At 41.2% G+C, this 19,598-nt stretch overlaps 1 protein-coding gene across 1 annotated transcript in view; it reads left to right on the top strand.

The window, feature by feature from the left end:
* LOC136554032 (protein eva-1 homolog C-like) overlaps positions 1 to 19,598 on the top strand; it is a 202,808-nt gene that overhangs the window by 65,329 nt on the left and 117,881 nt on the right. The window contains exons 3-4 of the mRNA XM_066545826.1: positions 1,345 to 1,468; positions 18,571 to 18,723. Coding sequence (XP_066401923.1) covers positions 1,345 to 1,468; positions 18,571 to 18,723 — 277 coding nt within the window. The remainder of the gene's footprint in view (positions 1 to 1,344; positions 1,469 to 18,570; positions 18,724 to 19,598) is intronic.

Raw genomic sequence — 19,598 nt, 5'->3', positions numbered from 1 at the left:
TTCAAAGCATGACATTCAGAGTTATAATGCTAAAGATTCTATATATTACATTCAGGAAGAACTCAAAAATAGAAAGTACTCACTGAAGCAGAGAGAAAATTGGTTTGGGTGGCACATGGTTGAGCAGGAACAGCCTTTATGTTAATGGCACAGGGAGAAGATTGTGGGAAAGCCCAAATATCGAGGTAGGTATAAGAAAAGTGAACAGAGAGAAGACAAAAGAGACCAGGGGAGCCTAAGGGAATTTCTGAGGAAGGATTTTCCAGTGCCTCCTTGCAAGTGAAATTAATTGTTTTGGGGCTGGAATTCACAGCTCTGTATCACAGGGACTTAACGAGGCTGGTGGATTACCTCGCTCTGTGGTCTCAAAATGCTCTGACAGGTTCATATGTGTCAGGCAAACATTATGGTAATTTTAGTGCTTTAGGGGCTCTACAGGAGTACATAAATACCACCCTAGCCATCCAGCTGAATTTAAAACTTAATTACTGCCCCACTCAATAATATTCTCCCCCCCTACCACTGCTTTAGAGGATCACAGGGTTAAAAGAAATCATTAATCTTCCTTAATGAAGCTATTTTCTAGCAGGAGACAGAATGTCTTGCCCCCGAGGATTCTGAGATGGAGTTTTTGTGAGTGTTGTGAATGGGGGAGTGGGGAGCAAGTGCTAGAGGAAAAGCAGAAAAGGGGGTAGGACCCAAAATGCCAGTAGTGGGAGAAGCCCCTGACTCACAGTCCCTTCCTGAGTTTAGCTAAATGAATGTAATAATCATGGGGGAAGAGGAATGAGCCCTATTAAAAACTGTCTAAATTGGCTGTATAACAGTGTTCCTACCACAACTACTAATTATTGGAATACCAGCAATTTATATATCTATGTATTTACCAGCTTTTATATAACTGAGACAAGACCTGTCTTGAAATTGTGTATCTCCAGAGAAATCTAAAGCAGTTTGGTGGTGGCAGAGTTCAAGTCTTTACTTTTAACTGTCAAGGTGGATCCATGTCCTCAAAGCTGCTTTTCCTGGGATTGTACTGTCTTGTATTATGATTAAATGGCATGCAAGTGTTTCAAAATATCTGACCATCCCAGTGCAAATCCTTCCTTTTGCACCCATTCAAGGGGATGAAAACCTGCTCTCCAAACAGTGCAAGGAGCACTGGGTCCGTAGCTCCTGTGGCACCCGCTGTGTTGGGCACCATCACCTGCCTCCTGCCAGGGCTGGTTGTGGAGGCAAGGATGGCCTTCCCTCTCTGCAGGTTGTGTCTGTTTGATGTTCCCTTTAGCGGGGACACTGAAGTGCTTTTGTTTCTCTGTTTCTGGTGCCCATCGCCGGCTGCAGAAGATGCTGGATGAGTGCCAGGATAGGCGGAGCTGCCAGTTCCTCGTCAACAGCCGGCTCTTTGGGACGGACCCCTGCCCCGGGACCGGCAAGTACCTCCTCGTCTGGTACAAGTGCAGGCCAAGTAAGTATTTCTCTATCAAATCTCTTTGCTCTGTTGAGACCAAAGCATTTTCATACTTAATACTCACCAGAGAGCCCTTCTAGGACTTGTTCCTTTCCACCTCTATTTTCAGTGTAAGACAACTCCCAGTGTGGAGCATTTCCCTTTCGCCCCTCACTTGCTGCCTTGCTGGGATGCTCCTGCTCTGCCTCCTTCCTGCTTGCCAACAGCCCGAGTTTCTGCAGGTGCCAGTGCCAGCCTTTGCCAGTGTTCAGCTCATGGTGTCAGTGGTGGGTGGGCTCCTCCTGATCCGTCCTGCTGCTGCCTTCCTGTCCTGGTGGGTAGAGGCACTTGTCCCATCTCTGCTGGCTGCTCCAGGGGCAGTGGGAGCTCCTTGCCTGGCCCTCAGAGCTGGGTGCCTCAGCAGGCCCTGGTGGTGGTGTGACAGGAACTTCACCTGCCCACACCATGCCAAAAGCCAACTTTTAATTGCTCCCAGATCAGGCTGGGAAATATTACCCTGTGTTTTGCATGATCTCATTAGCTGTTTTTAAATTAAATGGGGCTGTATACTGGGGTGCAGTCATGTGTGCTGCAGAGGAGTGAGCCCAGAGCAGCTTTGGCTCAGGACAACCAACGCCTTCTTGGCCAATTCCTGGTCCCAGCAGGGGAGTTAGCACGGCCTAGACACCATTCTCCATCAGGGCTTTGGAAGCAGATACATTGTTTTGGAAACTGATCAGGTTTGATGTGGACAAACTGTGCCCACTGATGTCAGCTTGAGAGCAGGACCCATTTCTATTTAAGCACAGGTCTGATGAGGAGCATCTGAGGGAGCTGGGGGCATTTGGCGTAGAAAAAGGAGGCTCAGGAAGGACCTCATCACTCTACAACCACCTGAAAGGAGGTTGTACCAAGGTGGGGGTCAGCCTCTTCTTCCATGTAACAAATTATATGACAAGAAAAAATGGCCTCAGGATGCACCAGGGGAGGTTTAGGTAGGTTCTAAAAACTGGAAAAATCTCTTTACTGAAACAGTGGTCAAGCATTGGAGCAAGCTGCCTTGTTCCACTCTTCCAAGGGAAGTGGTGGAATCACTGTGGTTGGAAGTATTCAAAAGTGTGTAGATGTGGTGCTTAGGGACATGGTTTAGCAGTGGACTTGGCAGTGCTGAATTAATAAGACTTGGTGATCTTAGAGATGTTGTACAACCTCAATGATTCTATGAATTAACTGGTTATGGCAATTAATCTGGACATGGCATTTCAGACCAGCCTCAAGATTTTTAGATGACCTTACAAACATGGCCCCAGCATCACAGCAGCAGTATTTTTGGGGAAGAAACAAAAAACTGGAAAGTTTTCACAGGAGAGAAAAACAGATCTGACTTCAGAAAAGGTTTAAAACAAAAGCAGAAACATTCAGACTGCCAGCAGCAGCACAGAAGAAGACTTTTTGCCTCAGCAGGCAGAGACCTGTGTTAATGAAATGAGGGGGTCTGGCCAGATCTGTGTGGAATTCAAATCAGAAGTAGGTAATGAAGCACTTACATTTGTTGTGGGATTTTCGTGGGTGATTGTAACATCTCTTGTTGGGCGAGAAATGCATCTCTTTGACAGGGGTGTTCTCACAAGTCCTCCTGAACCTGCAGCGGTTGTATCAAAGCTCACTTGAAAAATGTGACTATTGAGGCCTGAGCTGAACTTCTGAAGGTACTTCAGAACCCTTCTGTGCATTAATATTTATGGCTTGGCATTCTCTGCTAATTACAGATATAGTAGTAAAGAAGGAGTTTGTCAGTGTGTAGAGTAGGTGATTTTCCTGAAAGAGAGCAGGGGAAGCTGCTTGAAAATATTTCCCCCAGACCTTTTTCAAGCAGCTCAAATTTTGCAGAGTGAAACAGGATAATCTGACAGAAATTATTGTTTCTTAGTGATTGGGCAAACTTTTAATCGGAGCCCACTAGATTACTAACAATGTTTGAAATATGTGAGAATTAGCCCAGTGATACCAGGTCATAGTCAGCCTTTCCCTGGTGATTCAAAATGTTAATTTTGAGTCTCACAAACAGTATCTAGTGCTGTTGTGAGTTCAATAAGCCTTTCCACCTCTCTATAGGGAGAAGACTAATGAGGGGACTGAGGAATGATGCATTCATAAAATGCGAAATACAGGACAATGAGAAATTTTGGTGGGCTTTTTGGGTTATTGACCATTTGTGTATTGTTTATGAGCTGTAAGTAAATATATGCTTAAGAACTGAACCCCAAGACTGTGGTCCTATGAAGTTTTGAGCTGTTCCAGAAAGTGTGAGCACACAGAGTTGTAATCAGAGTCCTTGTGAAGAGCTCACTGCCTGGCACAGAATTTGATCATAAATTTACCAAAAGACAAATATAATCTTTTGTGTTATGTTTCTAAATTTGTCTTAACAGCAGACATAAGAGAAATACTTTAATAAGAAGCTATTTAAGGTCTGAATTGTCTTGAATTGATATTGATATCTATTTCTTTTTGTTGCTTATTGAGGGAGCCTGTTATGATCATGTCTCTGAAGTAGATGTTTTGGTTAAGCACCTACTAGGTAAAATGAGTGTGAATTTTCTGGTATACAGGTGTTAGAGGCACTTTGGGAAGTGGCCTGCCGAGTTTGGACAGGACATCTTTAATATAAAATAAGGATACCCAAGCTCCTCCATTGCCAGAGTCATGCTGAAGTCTCAGAAGGCCTCTGATCAGAGGTAGTTATCCAAAGAGAAAGACTTCCTTGAAAGAAAGCAAAACTGAAGGTTGTGGCATTTGCTTGTACCTTTGCTGAGGGATTAAGAGATGGTGGAGTCATCCCCTCGAGCCACTGTCACTGCAGCTTTGTCTCCCTGACATTCCCCTGCGTTTGAAATCGAGTGGTTCCGATGCTCGGTGCTCTGTGAGGTTCATGCACAAGGCAAGGTGCTATTTTTGGGCAGAATTTCAAGGAGATGGAGGACAGTAAATCAAGCTGAAACTGAAAGACAAAGATTTTTCAGGTGATGGGGCTCTGGGGGGCAGAGCAATGAGGGGATGTCTCCTGTACTCATCCCTCACAGACTGCTCTTGCTGGATGCAGGGAAAACTTGTGCAGAGGTGTTGCAGCTCACCTCCTCTAGAAATTAAAATAAATAATTTAGAGAAGTGCATGCTTAACTAGAAGCAGTGAGAAAGGAATTTGCTTGTGTGTTTTTTGGAAGCCTTGTGCTATTCATGGTCTCCTAGGATCCAATAGATGGACCTGGGATCTAATGGGCACTCATCTTGCATGTACAGGAGTCAGATATGTGCAAGGAACTGCTTTTAAGTGTCAGGAGTTTGGCAGTCCAGTAAATTCTCTGTGCCTGTAAATAAATAAATATATGTGTGTACTTTTAAAAGTTTAGGATGTGTAAGGAGATCAGAAATGATCAATAAAATACTCTGTTCTGTCTCAGTTTGGGGAAAGGGGGATTTACTTACAACTACCAAGTGTCTTGAGGGCCAAGGTCCATCAAAGTGTAGAGAAGCTTAGATTTTATTTTCAGCTGACGTGGTGGTGTTTGATCAAAGCTTGGACTCTATGATCTTGGTCTCTTCCAACCTCAATGATTTATTGGTTATTGATTTATTATGGTTTATTTTCTTTTTCTATATCATGTGTGTCTTAGTTCCTAATGTGTGCCACCCTTTGGGGGGATGGTCAGAGGCACAGTACGGGTCTCAGCAGAGCACAACTTGTGCTTCTTTCCTTGGAGGTGCCTCTGCAAATCTCCTGCTGTCCACAGTCTCAGCAGAGCCTCTGCAGGCTCCCTGCAGCTCAGGGTGGCCATGTGCTGCTGCAGCACTGAAACCTGGAATTGTTCTCTCCTAGTGTAGGTTTAGTTTGGAATTTAGCACTGGCCAGAGATGGTTTCCAGTGGGAAGTCTGGGTATGGGCACCTTGTTTTAGAAGCTAAAAAAGTTGATGAGAAGGGTGAATGAAATTTGGTCCTACAACAGTGGGCCTTGGTGCCAGGGAATGGGCACATTCAATTTATCAGGGCCAATGTATCCTGAGATCCACATCCAAAGTGCATTGAAGCCTAGGATCAAGCCCTGAACACACAGGGGACTTAAATCTCCAGGGTACCTTTCAGGATCATTAAAAAATAGCACATAAATCCAATTATTTCCCAGGTAACATGCTGATTTGATTTAGACCCATTAAGTGTAATTACCGGGTGGGCTGCAGGAACAGATAATTAGAGGGAATTGACATACTATTTAATTGGACTAACATGAATTCCCTCTAACTGAAATTTGGATTCACCAATATTATTCAAACAATTCAGTGTTTGTTCATCCCCCTCACTTCAGAGATAGAGAACTGTGTAAGATTGTGTGTTATTGTAAGCTAGGAAATATTTGCTCCGTGTGCCAGACTTTCTGGAGGGGCTGTGTGATCTAATCCTGGCTGGGAACAGGATCTATGGAGCTGCCCAAGTCATGCTGAAGAAATAACTTCACCTCTCTGCATCCCAGCAATACCACTGCAGGTGATTTTATTTGGTTTGGTTGCTGCTCTGGGCTATTGCACCAGCAGAGATCCATCTGCCCCTGCACAGCAGCTCTTTGCCCATTATGGCTTTTTGGTTGTTTGATTATTTTTTGGCTTTGCTGTTTCAAAAGTGTCAATGCTCCTGAACAAAATAGGGACATAAATGTTTGTCCTGCTCTGCAGAGGGAATAGTTAGGGTGAGATGTGTTGTCTGAGTGGCCATTTCAGGCAGTGCTGTCAAGAAAGGAGATGGCTTCTACCTTATTTATTTGACTTACTTCATGAGATCTCCACCTAGTGCCTTTCTTTTGTGTCCTTCTTTGCCATTGCCATACTGTCCTGGATGGAATGATTCCTTCTCAGCTCTGAAGAGCCTAAAGCTGTAGCTTCCCATAAAATGCTACAGTGATATTTTCCCACATTTCTCTTGGGCAGTTACTACTTTAGCTTATGACTTTAAGGATTCTGGGAGGGATAATCTACATCCATTTTTTAAAAATTATTTTTCTTTCATTTTAAAATGCTGAGTGAAGCAGCTGAATGTGATAATTGAAGGATGGTGAATATGAAGCTCCTCTGTACTAATCATCCCAGTCATGTAACAAAGTGTAAATCCAAACTTTGCTCCTCTACCTTCTATTCACAAATGTAAGCCTGAAGCCTTTGAAGTTTCAGAAAGACTGGATTGTGGAGCCTAGGCTCCAATTTCAGCTCAAATCCCTCTGTAACAATACAAAAACTTATTTGGGAAAGGAACATCAAGGCTCTGAGAAATGTATCTGGAAAGGAAACGTTTGCTGGCAAAGGGTGAAGTGCCAAAAGTTTCTGAGGAGTTAGAAGGAGGAAAGGGGGTGAGGGAGGTCCCTTTGTCCTGGTTTGGAACCTGTAGCTTTGATTTACTGGAAAACCTTTGGGCTGAGAACCAACTGGACACATGTTTTGAGGAGAGCAGGCTTTAATTCTCTTCACCATAGATTTGACAAAATGTAAGATACAAATGTAAGAAGCCCAGTTAATTCTTGTGAAAAGTCAATGACTGATTTTCAAACATGGGAATGACCATCCTGAAGTCCTTACCAAAATCTTACTCAGACAACTTTATTTTTCTTAACAGCCCTAGGCAGCTTTAACTAGAAAGCAAATGAATTTAAAAAACAATTAGGAATTAATCCCATTTAGATCACCTTCTGATAAAAGTATCATCTTCAAAATTCTGCTCTCTATCATACAGTGACAGCACTGCCATTCTGTATCCCAGAAGTGTCTGCCTTATGGTGAAGATGTGCAAGTTTTTTTGCCACGGCAAACAGCAGAATGGCATCAGTGTTGCCAGAGCCATTCCAGCTATCAAAGAACAGTGAAGAGTCCTGTTCCATGTTGTGATTTCATGTCTTTTGGTGAAATGGTCAGGTCTGCTCATCAGATTTCAGCTGAATTGGCTGAAAAGTATAGAAAGGACATTTTGGAAGGACCACCTAAGCTTGCAGTGAGTGCCTCTTGTTCAACTTTTAATTTTCCTACAGCCCATTCCTTCAGTATTGAATCTTGTGTCTTCTTTGCCTTTGGCTTTGCTTGGCTGGGTATTGCATCTTTTCTGTTAAATTCAGTGAACACAGCCTGAAAAGCCACATCTCATCACACATCTTCAAGGCTTGCATTCCCTAGACAGAATTTGTAAAATGCTGTGAGGAGAGCAGAAGGCTATAGAAAGTATAGAGGTTTTGTGGAAGTTTAAGATGAGACCAAAGAAGGACCTAAATGTATTCCTGGTTGCTTTAATGCTGGTGATTGATTCTAGTGCTGGAATAGATTGGTAATTCAGTGGTCATCAACCCTTTCAGAAAAGCATTAATCTCCTTCATCAGACAGTTTTATTGGTGGCAAGAGAAGTTCACTGTATTGTTTGCTGCATTGCTTTTTGGTGGGCCAGGCTTCCCAAAGCAGCATGATGGAGTTGGGGATGTTTAATGGGCACATCCCCCTGGCCCAGCCACTGAGGCAACAGAAAGAGCCTTTTGCTTCCTGCATTCACCAGCTCTCTCTTGCTTATCTGTATTATTTCAAAACTGTTAAGGTGATGCAGGGAGTGGAAATTTATAAGGGCAATAAAACCTCAGGCAGCAACTGCTGTGGTGATGAAAAGGTGTAAATAAAGGAATGGTGTAAATAACAGAGGTCAGATCTATCAGCCCATAATTGTGGCCAGAGAAATGCTAATGCTAATGATTAATACTGTTTTAAGCTGTTGATGCACAGAGATTTTCAGGAGCTGTCAAATAGCCCTATCTCTGTAGCACATTAATCACTTAACTGCCAGAAGGAGGATTAACAGGAATATGTGATTCCAGTGTCAGCAAATGCAGAGATTGTTGTCAGTTTAATTATAAATATGATTGCAATATTAATACAATATATTAACTTATATAATAAATGGAAATATTATATTATCACTAATGTAATTATATTACAGTATTTTTATTATAATCATAATTTCCTGCTCCTGCAGAGAATGAAACTGCTGCTGGACCTTGGAAAGTAAAAAAAAAATAAAAAAATCCCATTTTGCTTTCAAACGTAATAGTCAGCCCCATAATAAGGAGGCAGTGAAAACCATGGTGTTTCCTACTATGTAGATATAAGGATTCCCTTTGCTAGATCAGGTCTCCAGTGTCCAGATGTGAACCACTAAAAAAGACAAATTCTGAAATCTGCCTAAATTGTTGAAATTTCTGAGCTGTGACTTTACAGATCCTCTTTGTCCATTGTCATTTAAGTTTTCTGTGGGTTGGGGAAAAAAACCCCCACAAACCAGGGATAACAATACCCTTTTCTAAGCCATGAATTTTAAGTGGAGGAAAAGGAAGGGTTAGACTTTCAGTTCTGGGATAGGTGAGTCCACAGCAGTGCCAGGAGGAGCTCCCCGTGTTCCTCAGGAGATCCAGCCCATCCTTGGGCACTGTGGCACCCGTGGTGCCTTTCTGTGCTGAGGGCAGAGGCTGTGTGGTGGCTGGTCCTGCAGGTGTCAGAAATGGCATTGGCTGCTGGCAGGGGCAAAGTGATCAGGGAGTCTTCTCAGAAGATCCAGGAGTGTTGGAGCGATTAACTGGAACACAAGGAAACCAAGTTGTGAAAACAGAGCCCATAAGTCTATATCCCACCAGAGTTCTACTATGGTAGAGGTTTGCAAGCTCTGAAGGACAGATTTCAGAATTTTCTGGTGCACTGGTGAAGAGCTGAGATGAACAACTTGCTCCAGAAACCATATTCTTAAAAGCAAACTGCGATGCTGCAAAAGTTAACTTCTGTGGAAGTTTGGGTCTGTTGTATTACTCCACAGATTAACCTGTGAGTGTAGAACTCACAGAACAGAGTAGTAAATTTATACAGCACTCCTGCAGGATGTCCTATATATGGACTAATTCAAGACTGAAAATATGGACCAATTGTTCTCCTCAAATAAATGTCTTTTAGGGGAAAAAAAAGAGGCAAAAAAAAAAAAAAAAGCAAAAGAAAAAAGGCAGAGAAGAGTAAATCTCTGGGGCATTGTCATGGTTATATACTCTTTCCATTACTGTGCATTTCCTCATTATTTTTTCAATATCTGTCCTACACTTGGTTTGCAAATTGACTACATATTTTTTAAAACAAGTATCTCCTGATAGTTTGAATGTTTTATCATACTAATGGTGTATCAAGCTCTTCTAACTTGCACACTGATTTTTCTGACTACTTCAAAGGCACTGGAGGTTGTCACCTATTCATGTATCTGTGAACTGCGACCTCTTCTAAAGCATCCATGATGAATTTTGGAAATTTGGTTACTGTATTTCTCTCAGCTACATTCTTTTTTCCTTTCTAGGCAAAGCCATTGAGGGAATACTGTGTAGTTAATTATTTAGGACAGTAGTGAATTGGCTTTTAATCTAGTAGACCTCATTTTCCCATATTGTATTCTCTAGGCAACTCAGTGGGTTATATGTAAAAATATCAATCAGGTGTCCTTTTAATGTTCCTGTGTCAGAATTATTATCACCATTATTTTAACGTCTGGAGAAGACTATTTTAATGATATAAGACTAAGTTCTCCCTTTCAGCTATTTCAATAATGACTTTAGCAGCATTACTCCAGATTTATATAATTACTGGAAGAGCAGAGCAAAACTGCTGTGAGCAGTGGTGCTAATTAAGTCTTTTTCCTTATGTATCTTTAAGCTAATTTCCCTTATTGCATCTCTCTCATCTTTTCATTGGAGTACAAAATTTTGGCTATGCTTCCCATGTTGCCTCCTATAATGTTGGTAGTCCTGATTTAAGTCCATGATAGCTGGCCAAGTTTACAGTTTACAGTTTATTAATTGGCTGCTTTACAGGTCATAAATCCATGCTGGTTGACTGGTGGGACAGTGCAATGAATACAACCAGCTTTGGCACTGGTTTGGCTCTCTTCTGAAATTGGCTACCAGCTCTTAAAAAATGTACAGGGACTTCACTACATTTGTCATCTCGATGTTTCTGTCAAATCTCACTGAACTTTGGCCAGCAGGTCTTTGGAAGCAGAACTAACAAATGGTGAAGCAGAGGCTTAGGCAGCAGAGCACCAGTAAGCCAGAGCTGCTTCAGAAAATCAGCCCAATTTCAGTAATGGAAGAAATAGGAAGAAAATTAAATTTGTCCTGGGCTCCCAGGTGTTATTTTTAACTCCTACCTCATAGTCTAGTGCACATATTTTGATTTTTTCCTTTTTTTTCCCCTCCTTAGATAAACATATACCTCTCTTTGTCCAACAGGAAAGTGCAACTAGGTGCATCTGAACTCTGCTTTGGAAATGAAGTGTAGCAGTTAATTTGCAGCACGGCCAGCCTTTTCACAGCAGAATATAAAAGGACAGCTACTTCAGACTAATGAAAGTGACAGTGGGGAGAGGTGCCTTTTAAACACTGCAAATTGGATAGGTGCATCAGGAGTGTAATTTTAAGGGAATCTGACAAGGTCGTTTGCAAAGAACAATCTTCTTACTTGTCAAAAGGGTTTCAGACCTCCAAAACTTGGCACTCTTGAGTTTTCAGGGTACTTTTGAAGTTGGCAGGCTGCCTGTTTAATATAATTTTGGACTGTCATCTGAATTGTATCTTTCAGAATTTCAGATTATTTCCTGTAGAAGTAAGTGGTGCACGCCAGGCTGCCGAGGGTGGTGAACTTCAGTTCTTAAAAATTATATGAGACCATCTTCACAAAAATTTTCTCAAGGGAAAATTGAACTGAAATAATGTTAAAAGATATCTGTATGCAAATATATGATTTTGTGACACTGACTTTTTTTAATGCTCCAAATAAAGGTAAAATCCTTTTTAGATTCCTTTGAAATGAAGGAGTCACCTGGTAGCCCACAGTAAAATGCTTGTGGGGGAGTGGTAGTGAGGGCTGTACTCCAGGACTCTGGAGACTTTTTTGTCCTGGAAAGGTTTTCTCCATCCAGCCCTGCCTAAGGGAATGCTGACTGGATTGATATGGATTTATTCAAATCCTGATATGAACAGAAAGTTCTCATTAGTAGCAGGGTCGCATGGAATTGGAGGAAGCTCTGGAAATCAGGATATGAAGTGCATATCATAAGTAAAATTAGAAGAAAACAGAAAAGAAGGGAGCCATAGCAATGTGAACTGGTCTAAATGTAGGCTTTTTGTCATTGGGAGAAACTTCTGACCTTTGTTGACTGTCCCCTGAAAAGATGAGGGGGAATGGCTTTAAACCACAGATCTAATTTAAGTCTACTCTTTAAAGGAGGGTAAATTCAGATTGGATATTAGGAGAAAATCCTTCACACTGAGTGTGTCGAGACACTGGCACAGGTTGCCCAGAGAAGCTGTGGCTGCCCCATTCCTGGAAGTGTCCAAGGCCAGGTTGGATGGAGCTTGGAGCAAACTGGGATAGTGGAAGGTGTCCCTGCCCATGGCAGAGAGTTGGAATGGGATGATCTTTAAGGTGCCTTCCAAGCCAAACCATTTTATGAACCTGTGAATCTATGATTTACATTCAGGGTCTTGAAGGCCAGAACCTGCTTATGTCTTTCAAAGCTCAAAAGAGGATGAAATACTAGAATAATAAATGCTTTCTTCAAATGAAAAATAAGTAAATATATAACGTAGGAATAGAAGCATGGGGAAAAGATTTGAAGTGCTGCATTGACTGGAAAATACTCTTTAATACAATTTTTTCTTCTCTGCAGGGTGTAGTAGCAGTGAATGCTGTTGAAGGCACTTTTTCTCTCACTGCTTTGAGATGCACTCCCTTATTTTAGTTTTGGGATGGACTTAGTTCTACTTAACCCTAAAATTATTCTCTATGTTTTACAAAAGTTCCTGGAAATTAGCTGATTGTGGAGAAAAAGAAAATATAAAAACAGGGGTCACAGGTTACTAGGAAGGGCACTGGATTGGTATCTCCAGGATGAGTTGTTCATGGGCAGTCCTGTGCACAGCACTCTTATTCAAGGATGCTGCTTAAAGGTGTTTGTCCTAGTTTTTAATAGGTTTACTGTCTTGGAAACTCATTTTTCCACTTCTCATGGAAGAGATGTAAGCAGGTTCTCACTATACTCATCTCTCACATGACTAACAGGATTGCTGGAACAACTTGCCCAAGGAAGTTGTGAAGTCTCAGTCCTTGCAAATGTTAAAAGCTTGAATGGATATGGCCCTCAGCCACCTGCTGCTCCAGTTTACTCTGGTCTGAACATGGGGGTTGGCCCAGACATTCTCCAGAGGTGCTTTCTGTTCTCAGTGACTCAGTGAATTATGGTCTGGAGTGACAATGTCCACAGTAAAAAGTTCAAATTTCCATGGTTAACCCTTACTTTGGCTTCTCTCTTTAGGCTGACACAAAAAAATTGATGTGGTGGCTTTGCAATGTAAGTATTCTGCCCAGGCATGTGCTGAAATCACCAAAATCTCACCACATGCTTTATCACCATCTTTATTATTTGGGGATGGTTTCCAGTGTCCATAAAAATTTGTTGAAATTTAACTGGTGGCTAAAAGGTTGTGTATTCCACTTGTGCATCTCAGCTGTTCCACTTTAAAATCAATCCATGCCTGACAGGTGCAGTAGGAGCTGGAGGAGGGAAGAGTGACATCAAGCATTGGAGGTGTGCCCACCATTACTTGTGGAGAGAGTGGCTGGAAGAGAGTTCTCCCTATGTTCTTTTTCACAGACCAGCACAAACCACCATCCAGTAGTTAAATGTAGCTATTTGTCAGCTGAAGGGAATTAGGTGATGGTGGAATGGTCACAAATAGCTACATCCATATAATGAAGAGTTATGAGTTTCAAGGCAAAAAGTGTTCTTTCTTTTGGGTGGCATGAAGAGGAACATATAACAAAGCTGCGATGAATGTGAGTGAGGCAAAAATTGGGTTAAAGAGAAATTACTGGCTAAGATGATGTCCAGTTTGGTTCTGAAGTGACACTTTGGGTGCAGTCATGTTAATTTAACAGTTATAACCTATATAAGAAAGTCTTCTATGGGAAACAATCCTGACCTGATAAAGAATTGGGGAAAAGCATCTCTGTTTCCTACAAATTCACTTTGCTCAGATGCTCAATTCTAAGATTTAAATCCTTTAGGATTTTGTGAAGAAAACAGATTTCTCTTTACATGTATTTCCAGCTCTTTGATCTGGGAAATAGGGTCAGCTATTATGCACTGATTAAGTGAAGTATGCATACTTGGAATAGCAAATTTCATAATTTTTTCCACAAGTTCTGTTCAAAATTATAATTTTAGGCAAGGTGAACCTCTGGCATTGATGCATTTCATCATTTTGTTAGAAGCAAAATATCTTTAGGAGCTTTTGTGTCTAAGGTCTCACAGAGATTGAGGCAATTGACATTTTGTTTTGAGATTCCAAATCAAGATAATTCAGAAAATTCTTGTGAGCCAAAAGGGAAATCATTCTTAAGATACTGGCTAAATGTAATTGCTAATGGTCATACAGGTTAATATTATTGTACACATCCAATAATTACTAAAGGTCTTCTTATTGACTTTACTGTTTGAGAGAGACCATTTTTCTATTAGAAACATTTATAATTGTTTTCCTGTAATTGTCTGAGATAAGTTACAATTGTGTCATATAATGACCTTTAAAAACATGTCTAGAAAAGCCTGCAGCTGTTCCCTCCTTGGGTTCTCTCTACCGAGTTATATTTAAGCCAGTGTCTCTGAAACCAGGCGGTAATAAAAGGGATATTATCCTTAGCAAATATCTTAATCATGGTAAATCTCTGTTGCCCTACAAATGACTGCATGGGGGATTAGAGTGGAGTAAGCCATTTGCTGAATATCACTGCCACCTTTCCGAGGCCATTTAAGCGTGTTTAATTTTTCAGGGTGAAACATGAAACCCACTAATACAAATGTTTGCATTTGGCCTGAATTATATCCAGACTGTAACAGTTAGAGCAGGCTTAGGACCAGATTGTGAGTGATCTGTAGGAGGCCAGTTCTGCTTAGGAGAGTGAGAGAGAAAAATGCATTTTTGTTCCCAGTCCCAGCTCTCTTATGTCACTTACGCTGCCTTGCTTCTTTTCAATATTTATGTGAGGATATCATGGGGTTAAGTACCAGTAAATATATGGATGATGCTTAGCTCTGTATTTTTTAAATATCAATCCTTACTGTCATCCAGTGCCTGGGAGCCGTGAGTGTCTGACTTGGGTTCATCCTGGCTAAAATGGAGGTGACAATGCTATGAAGTACAAAATACTGTCAGGGACTTGTGTCCTCCATTGCATCACTTCCTACCTGTGTGTTTATGCAGATTTCTATCAGGTTGCCCAGAAACACTGAGATGCCCTGTTTTCCAGTGGTCAAGCTTAAAATCTTTTGGGAGACTGAAATGCTACTGTGCATTTCATGCTTTCTTTTTTCCCTTTTAACAAAGCAGTGTCTTCTTTCTGTGCCTGCCCAGGCAAATGCAACCCTAGCCAGTCAGGACTCAGCCAGAGCCTTTGGACTGGCAGCTCCAGGAGGTGTTTCCTGGGACAGAATTCAGTGACTGGGAGATGATACATGTTTCAGGTGGCACAACCCTCTTATTCCACACTGCAGTGTGCCAGGAACACATCACCCACATTCCTTGTTTCCAAGGATTCTACACTCGGCTTCACCTCCCCAGCCTGATTTCTTGAGCTTTCCATCAGGCAGCTTTCCCCATAAGCCTGAACATGACTTCCCAGAGTGGCTGTGAGGATAAGAGCTGTGAGTGTGAGAGGCAGTGTTTTGTTGTTCATAGAATCATGGAATCATAGAACAGTTTGGGTTGGAAAGGACTTTAAAGACCATCTAGTTCCAACTCACTTGCTATTATCAGAGACACCTTCCACTATCCCAGGTTGCTCACAGGCCTATCCAGCCTGGACTTGAGCACTTCCAGGGATGGGACAGGCACAGCTTCTCAGTTCCAGTCCCTCACAGTAAATAATTTTTTCCTAACATCCAACATAAACCTGCCTTCCTCCAGCTTAAGGCCATTCCCCCTTGTCCCTTCATACATGTCCTTGTGAAAAGTCCCTCTCCAGCTCTCTTGTAGCCCCTTTAGGAACTGGAGCAAGTTGTTGTTTATGGTCTCATGACTGCTGGACAGATCTTCAGCAAAGGTGTGAATGTCTGTCCATCCCAGTGTTTACTGTGCTCAATGAAATATTCTCTGCTTTTAAATCCCAGGCAAGTTTCCAAATGACAAGCCTTGACTTTGAATGGTCAGCAGACTTTAATAAATATTCTAACGACCTTAAATGAGATCATAGGATGGGTGGTTAAGCAGTTATACTGTTAATTGGGAGATGTAGCTAGTAATAACCAAATTGAGAGAGAAAATTGAGTTAGTGCCTGTAAGAAATGAGACACTCACAGTGGACCCTCTCATCAGAGACTTAAAAATGATTATTTTTCTAAACTTAATTACCTATTTCATTTTTCAACCACTTCAGCCAGACATAAGTATTCTTTTCTGGGACAGTGGTTTAACATAAATTACGTATAACTTGTCTTATTGGAGAGTTTGTGTCTTTCTGCTTTTAGCTTGAATCCATGTTTTTTCTCTAAGGAAAAAATAAATTCTGTTAAATGGATAAAGTTTTATTATACTCTGCTAAGTTTTCTACTGTATAGGAAGGTTAAAGCTTTTATTTAATTTTCCTCACAGAAGAAATGAAATTCCTGTGGGAGACAATCATAGGTGAAGATGAAAACCCCTTGGTGTTTTCAGTATACCTTTCAGATGCTTTCATGGTGATTTTGGATGAAATACCTACATAGATAAAATGGACATAGAATAATAGAACTATTTGGATTAGAAAAGCCCTCTAAAATCATCAAGTCCAACAATTAACCTGACACTATCAAGTCCACCATTAATTCTTCACAGGTGTATGAGGTTTCTGTCTCTTTACTTTGAAGGTGCAAACTTCTATTTCTGATTCCAGCAACTGTTTTGTACACTCAGTGGTTGTGGGTTTATACCTGTAGCTGCTGCTGAGGGATGTCTGCTCTTTGCACAGACTCTCCCATGAAAGAGTGAGGCCTTAATTGCTTCATCTAGAGAGGTGGATCAGAAAGTGTTTTCACATTCACTAAATATTTTAGAGGTTTGAAAGTTTCTCTGCAGCAGGATAAAAACTAGAAATGTTCAGAGATTTTTGTAAAAAGGCTGCAAAGTGTGAAGAAAAATGATGTACTGGAATAGGGTCCAAGGTTAAGCTTCTCAGCTGGACTGAAGGTTCAGAACAGGGTTTTCACATTCCAGTCGATACTCTCATCACCAGGTAATTGGCTGTTTTGAGGAGGGTATTTTTTGGCTTCAAGCAGGAATTTTCAAGCTGAGCATGAAAAGTCATTTTGTTCTCAGATGTTTCTTTTAAATCAGTATGCCTCTGTTTTGGTATAATACATGTTTTCTCCATACAGTTTCTTCTGAAAAAATCTAATCTAAGGTAGAAATTAGCCCTTCTTTGAACATGGATTTAACCAGATGACCTCCTGAAAAGTTCTCCAACCTAAATTCTGTGATTCAGCTTGGAAAGATCACCCTTGATCTCTAATAAGCAAAAATGATTCCTGAACCAAGAGTTACAATACAGTAAAAAATGTCACATTAAGTGCTGAATGCCATGGTCTAAAGACTTAAGTATTAACTTATAAACAAATTATTAGTTAGTGTTCTCAGTTGCTGAGTAGTTTTATGCATATGAACTTTGCATAAGTTCTCATATATATATATATTATATATATATATTTACGTATATTTATTTATTTATTTATTTATTTTCATATAGATAGATATATAGATAGATATATATGTGTGTGATATTACACACAGAGAACTGTGTAAGGGAAGGACAAAAATCATGTCTATGCCAGTAAGTGATGCAGGGCCAGGGGCATCCCCAGGCACTGGATGATGCTCATGTGCTCTATGGCCCCACTTTGACCTGGTACAAGTGGAAGCATTCAAGAGGAAATGACTGCTCATGCCTGGGATTTTACCATGGGCACAAAGCCTTCCCATTTAGCAATCTGGATGCTGTTGTGGCTACATTTCAAATGGTAAATAACACAAGGAAGTGGAAGGTCACTCTACAGAGGCTGGGGAAGTTGAAGTTATATTCCAGTCTGTGTCCTGAGTTGCCTGCGGTGTCCATAGACAAGCCACTTCAGTTCTTATAGTCTCTTTATGCCACTTGCATTATCTTAGCCTCTTTCTTTCATATGTGTAAGTGTCTTGCTTTAAAAACTCAGCTTTTCAAAATAGTTTTTGTTTTCTGTGGTATATTGGCAGGCACACATGGGAAGGGCCTGTTCTAGGTTGGGACCTCTAGAGGTTCCCATAAACCAAATAATAAAGACAAGGGAATGACATGTGATTTCTTATGAAATGACCATCCAGTGTCCTTGAAAGATGTAAACTGAGTGATTGTTCTGTGTGTACCAGCTTTACAAGAGCAAGAGTGCCCATTTCAAGAAGGATTTGGGGACAAGCTTCTGCATATCTGTGTTTGCAACAGGCAGGAGCAGCTTCTGAAATTATTAAATTTAGTATAACTTCCATAATTATTAAATATAGTATAACTTCTATTGGATCTGTCATGGAAGAATGCTGTGAAAAACAAGTCATGGAGCATGATTATGTTTGCATTTGAGCTGCTGTGATATAGAATAAATGTCTGGCACATAAAGGGCTGCTTCATGGATGAGATAGGTTCCTAAAGATGGGCTTTTACCTTCCCTTTCCATATTACCATGTAGAAAACACTCAAATGCCATGCCTCTTCACTTATCTGTCTGTAAAACGAAAACATAGGCTATTTAAAAGAACTGACATGTGCTGGGTTAAAATACATTTTTAAATCTGTTAATAATGCCACAGAGGGAATGTGTAATGGGAGAGATCAATGCTCCTGTAGCAAATGCAGTGCTGAGGCTGAGGCTGTGCTGAGGCCGGGGCTGTGCTGGGAGCTGAGGTGTATCCCTGAGCCCACCCTGGATCAGCTGAGTAATGAAGTGTTTGTTTGCTTCCAGATGAATACAAGAGTAAAGTAGCCTGTGAAGATGACAAGCTGAGGCTGAGCTGTAAGAAGAGCATGGTGATAGCCATTTACTCTGCTGTCTTTGGGAGGACACAAGGAGGCAGCCTGGAGTGCCCATACCAAAACCTAGGGATGCCCATGATTGGTAAGCAGGGGAATGGCTTGATGACACACTGATGTGGGCAGAGCTGGCACAGACCCTGGTCAGAAAAGCAGGACTGGGAGGTGCAACCTGCCATGGTGGTGCTCCTGATGTGTGGTACCTTGTCAACCATCAGTGAGCTTCAACATGAGCACCAAATGAGGTGCAACTATTTGTCCTAGCTGAGTTCCCAGGCCACAGGCTTTTCACAGATCCACTGATTGTATGATTGAAGGTGCTTGAATTTATTGTTCAATCTTCTGTCTTTGTGGTGGTTCATCCACTGAGCCTCTGCCTGTAATTTGGAGGAACATATTATCTGGGGATGTCATGTACCATCTGCAGCCACTGAAGCCTTGACATTGCATTTAAACTTTTACTGAAGTTAAAGCAAATTCAAAAAGCAAGTTGTTAAGTTTCATCATATTATGGTTGGCTTACAGTACCTTCAAATATCTTCTTTACTCTCAGACTATCAGGGTCTCTTACAGTCATGAGTTAAAGATAAATAATTGAAAAACATTCACTGGAACTTGAGCTGATGTGAAATGACTTTGAATATTTTAGGCTGTGGCAGAGAAAGCAACAGTCACAGTACAAAATCCTGTGCTCAGTATTTGTCAAAATTCTTTGCAGAGCTGAGAGGGAATTAACAGGTTTCCCAAAGGAATTGCCTCCAGAGAGGGAAAGGCTTCAGAGGAGACTGCGCAGGGAACCTTGATCTGCTGCTATTGCCCGTGCTGGGATCTATTCAGCTATATCTGAGGATCTTTGGCTTCACAGCTGCTGATCCAGTGCCCTTAAGGAGTTAAATGCTATTCAAATGGAAGCATGTCAAGTGAGCAATATGATATTCAGATGATGGGTGTCAGTAGAAA

The sequence above is a fragment of the Molothrus aeneus genome, chromosome 3, assembly GCF_037042795.1.
Source record: "Molothrus aeneus isolate 106 chromosome 3, BPBGC_Maene_1.0, whole genome shotgun sequence".
NCBI lineage: Eukaryota > Metazoa > Chordata > Aves > Passeriformes > Icteridae > Molothrus > Molothrus aeneus.
Note: the sequence above shows the minus strand (reverse complement) of the source record. Positions and strands in the feature narration are given on the sequence as shown.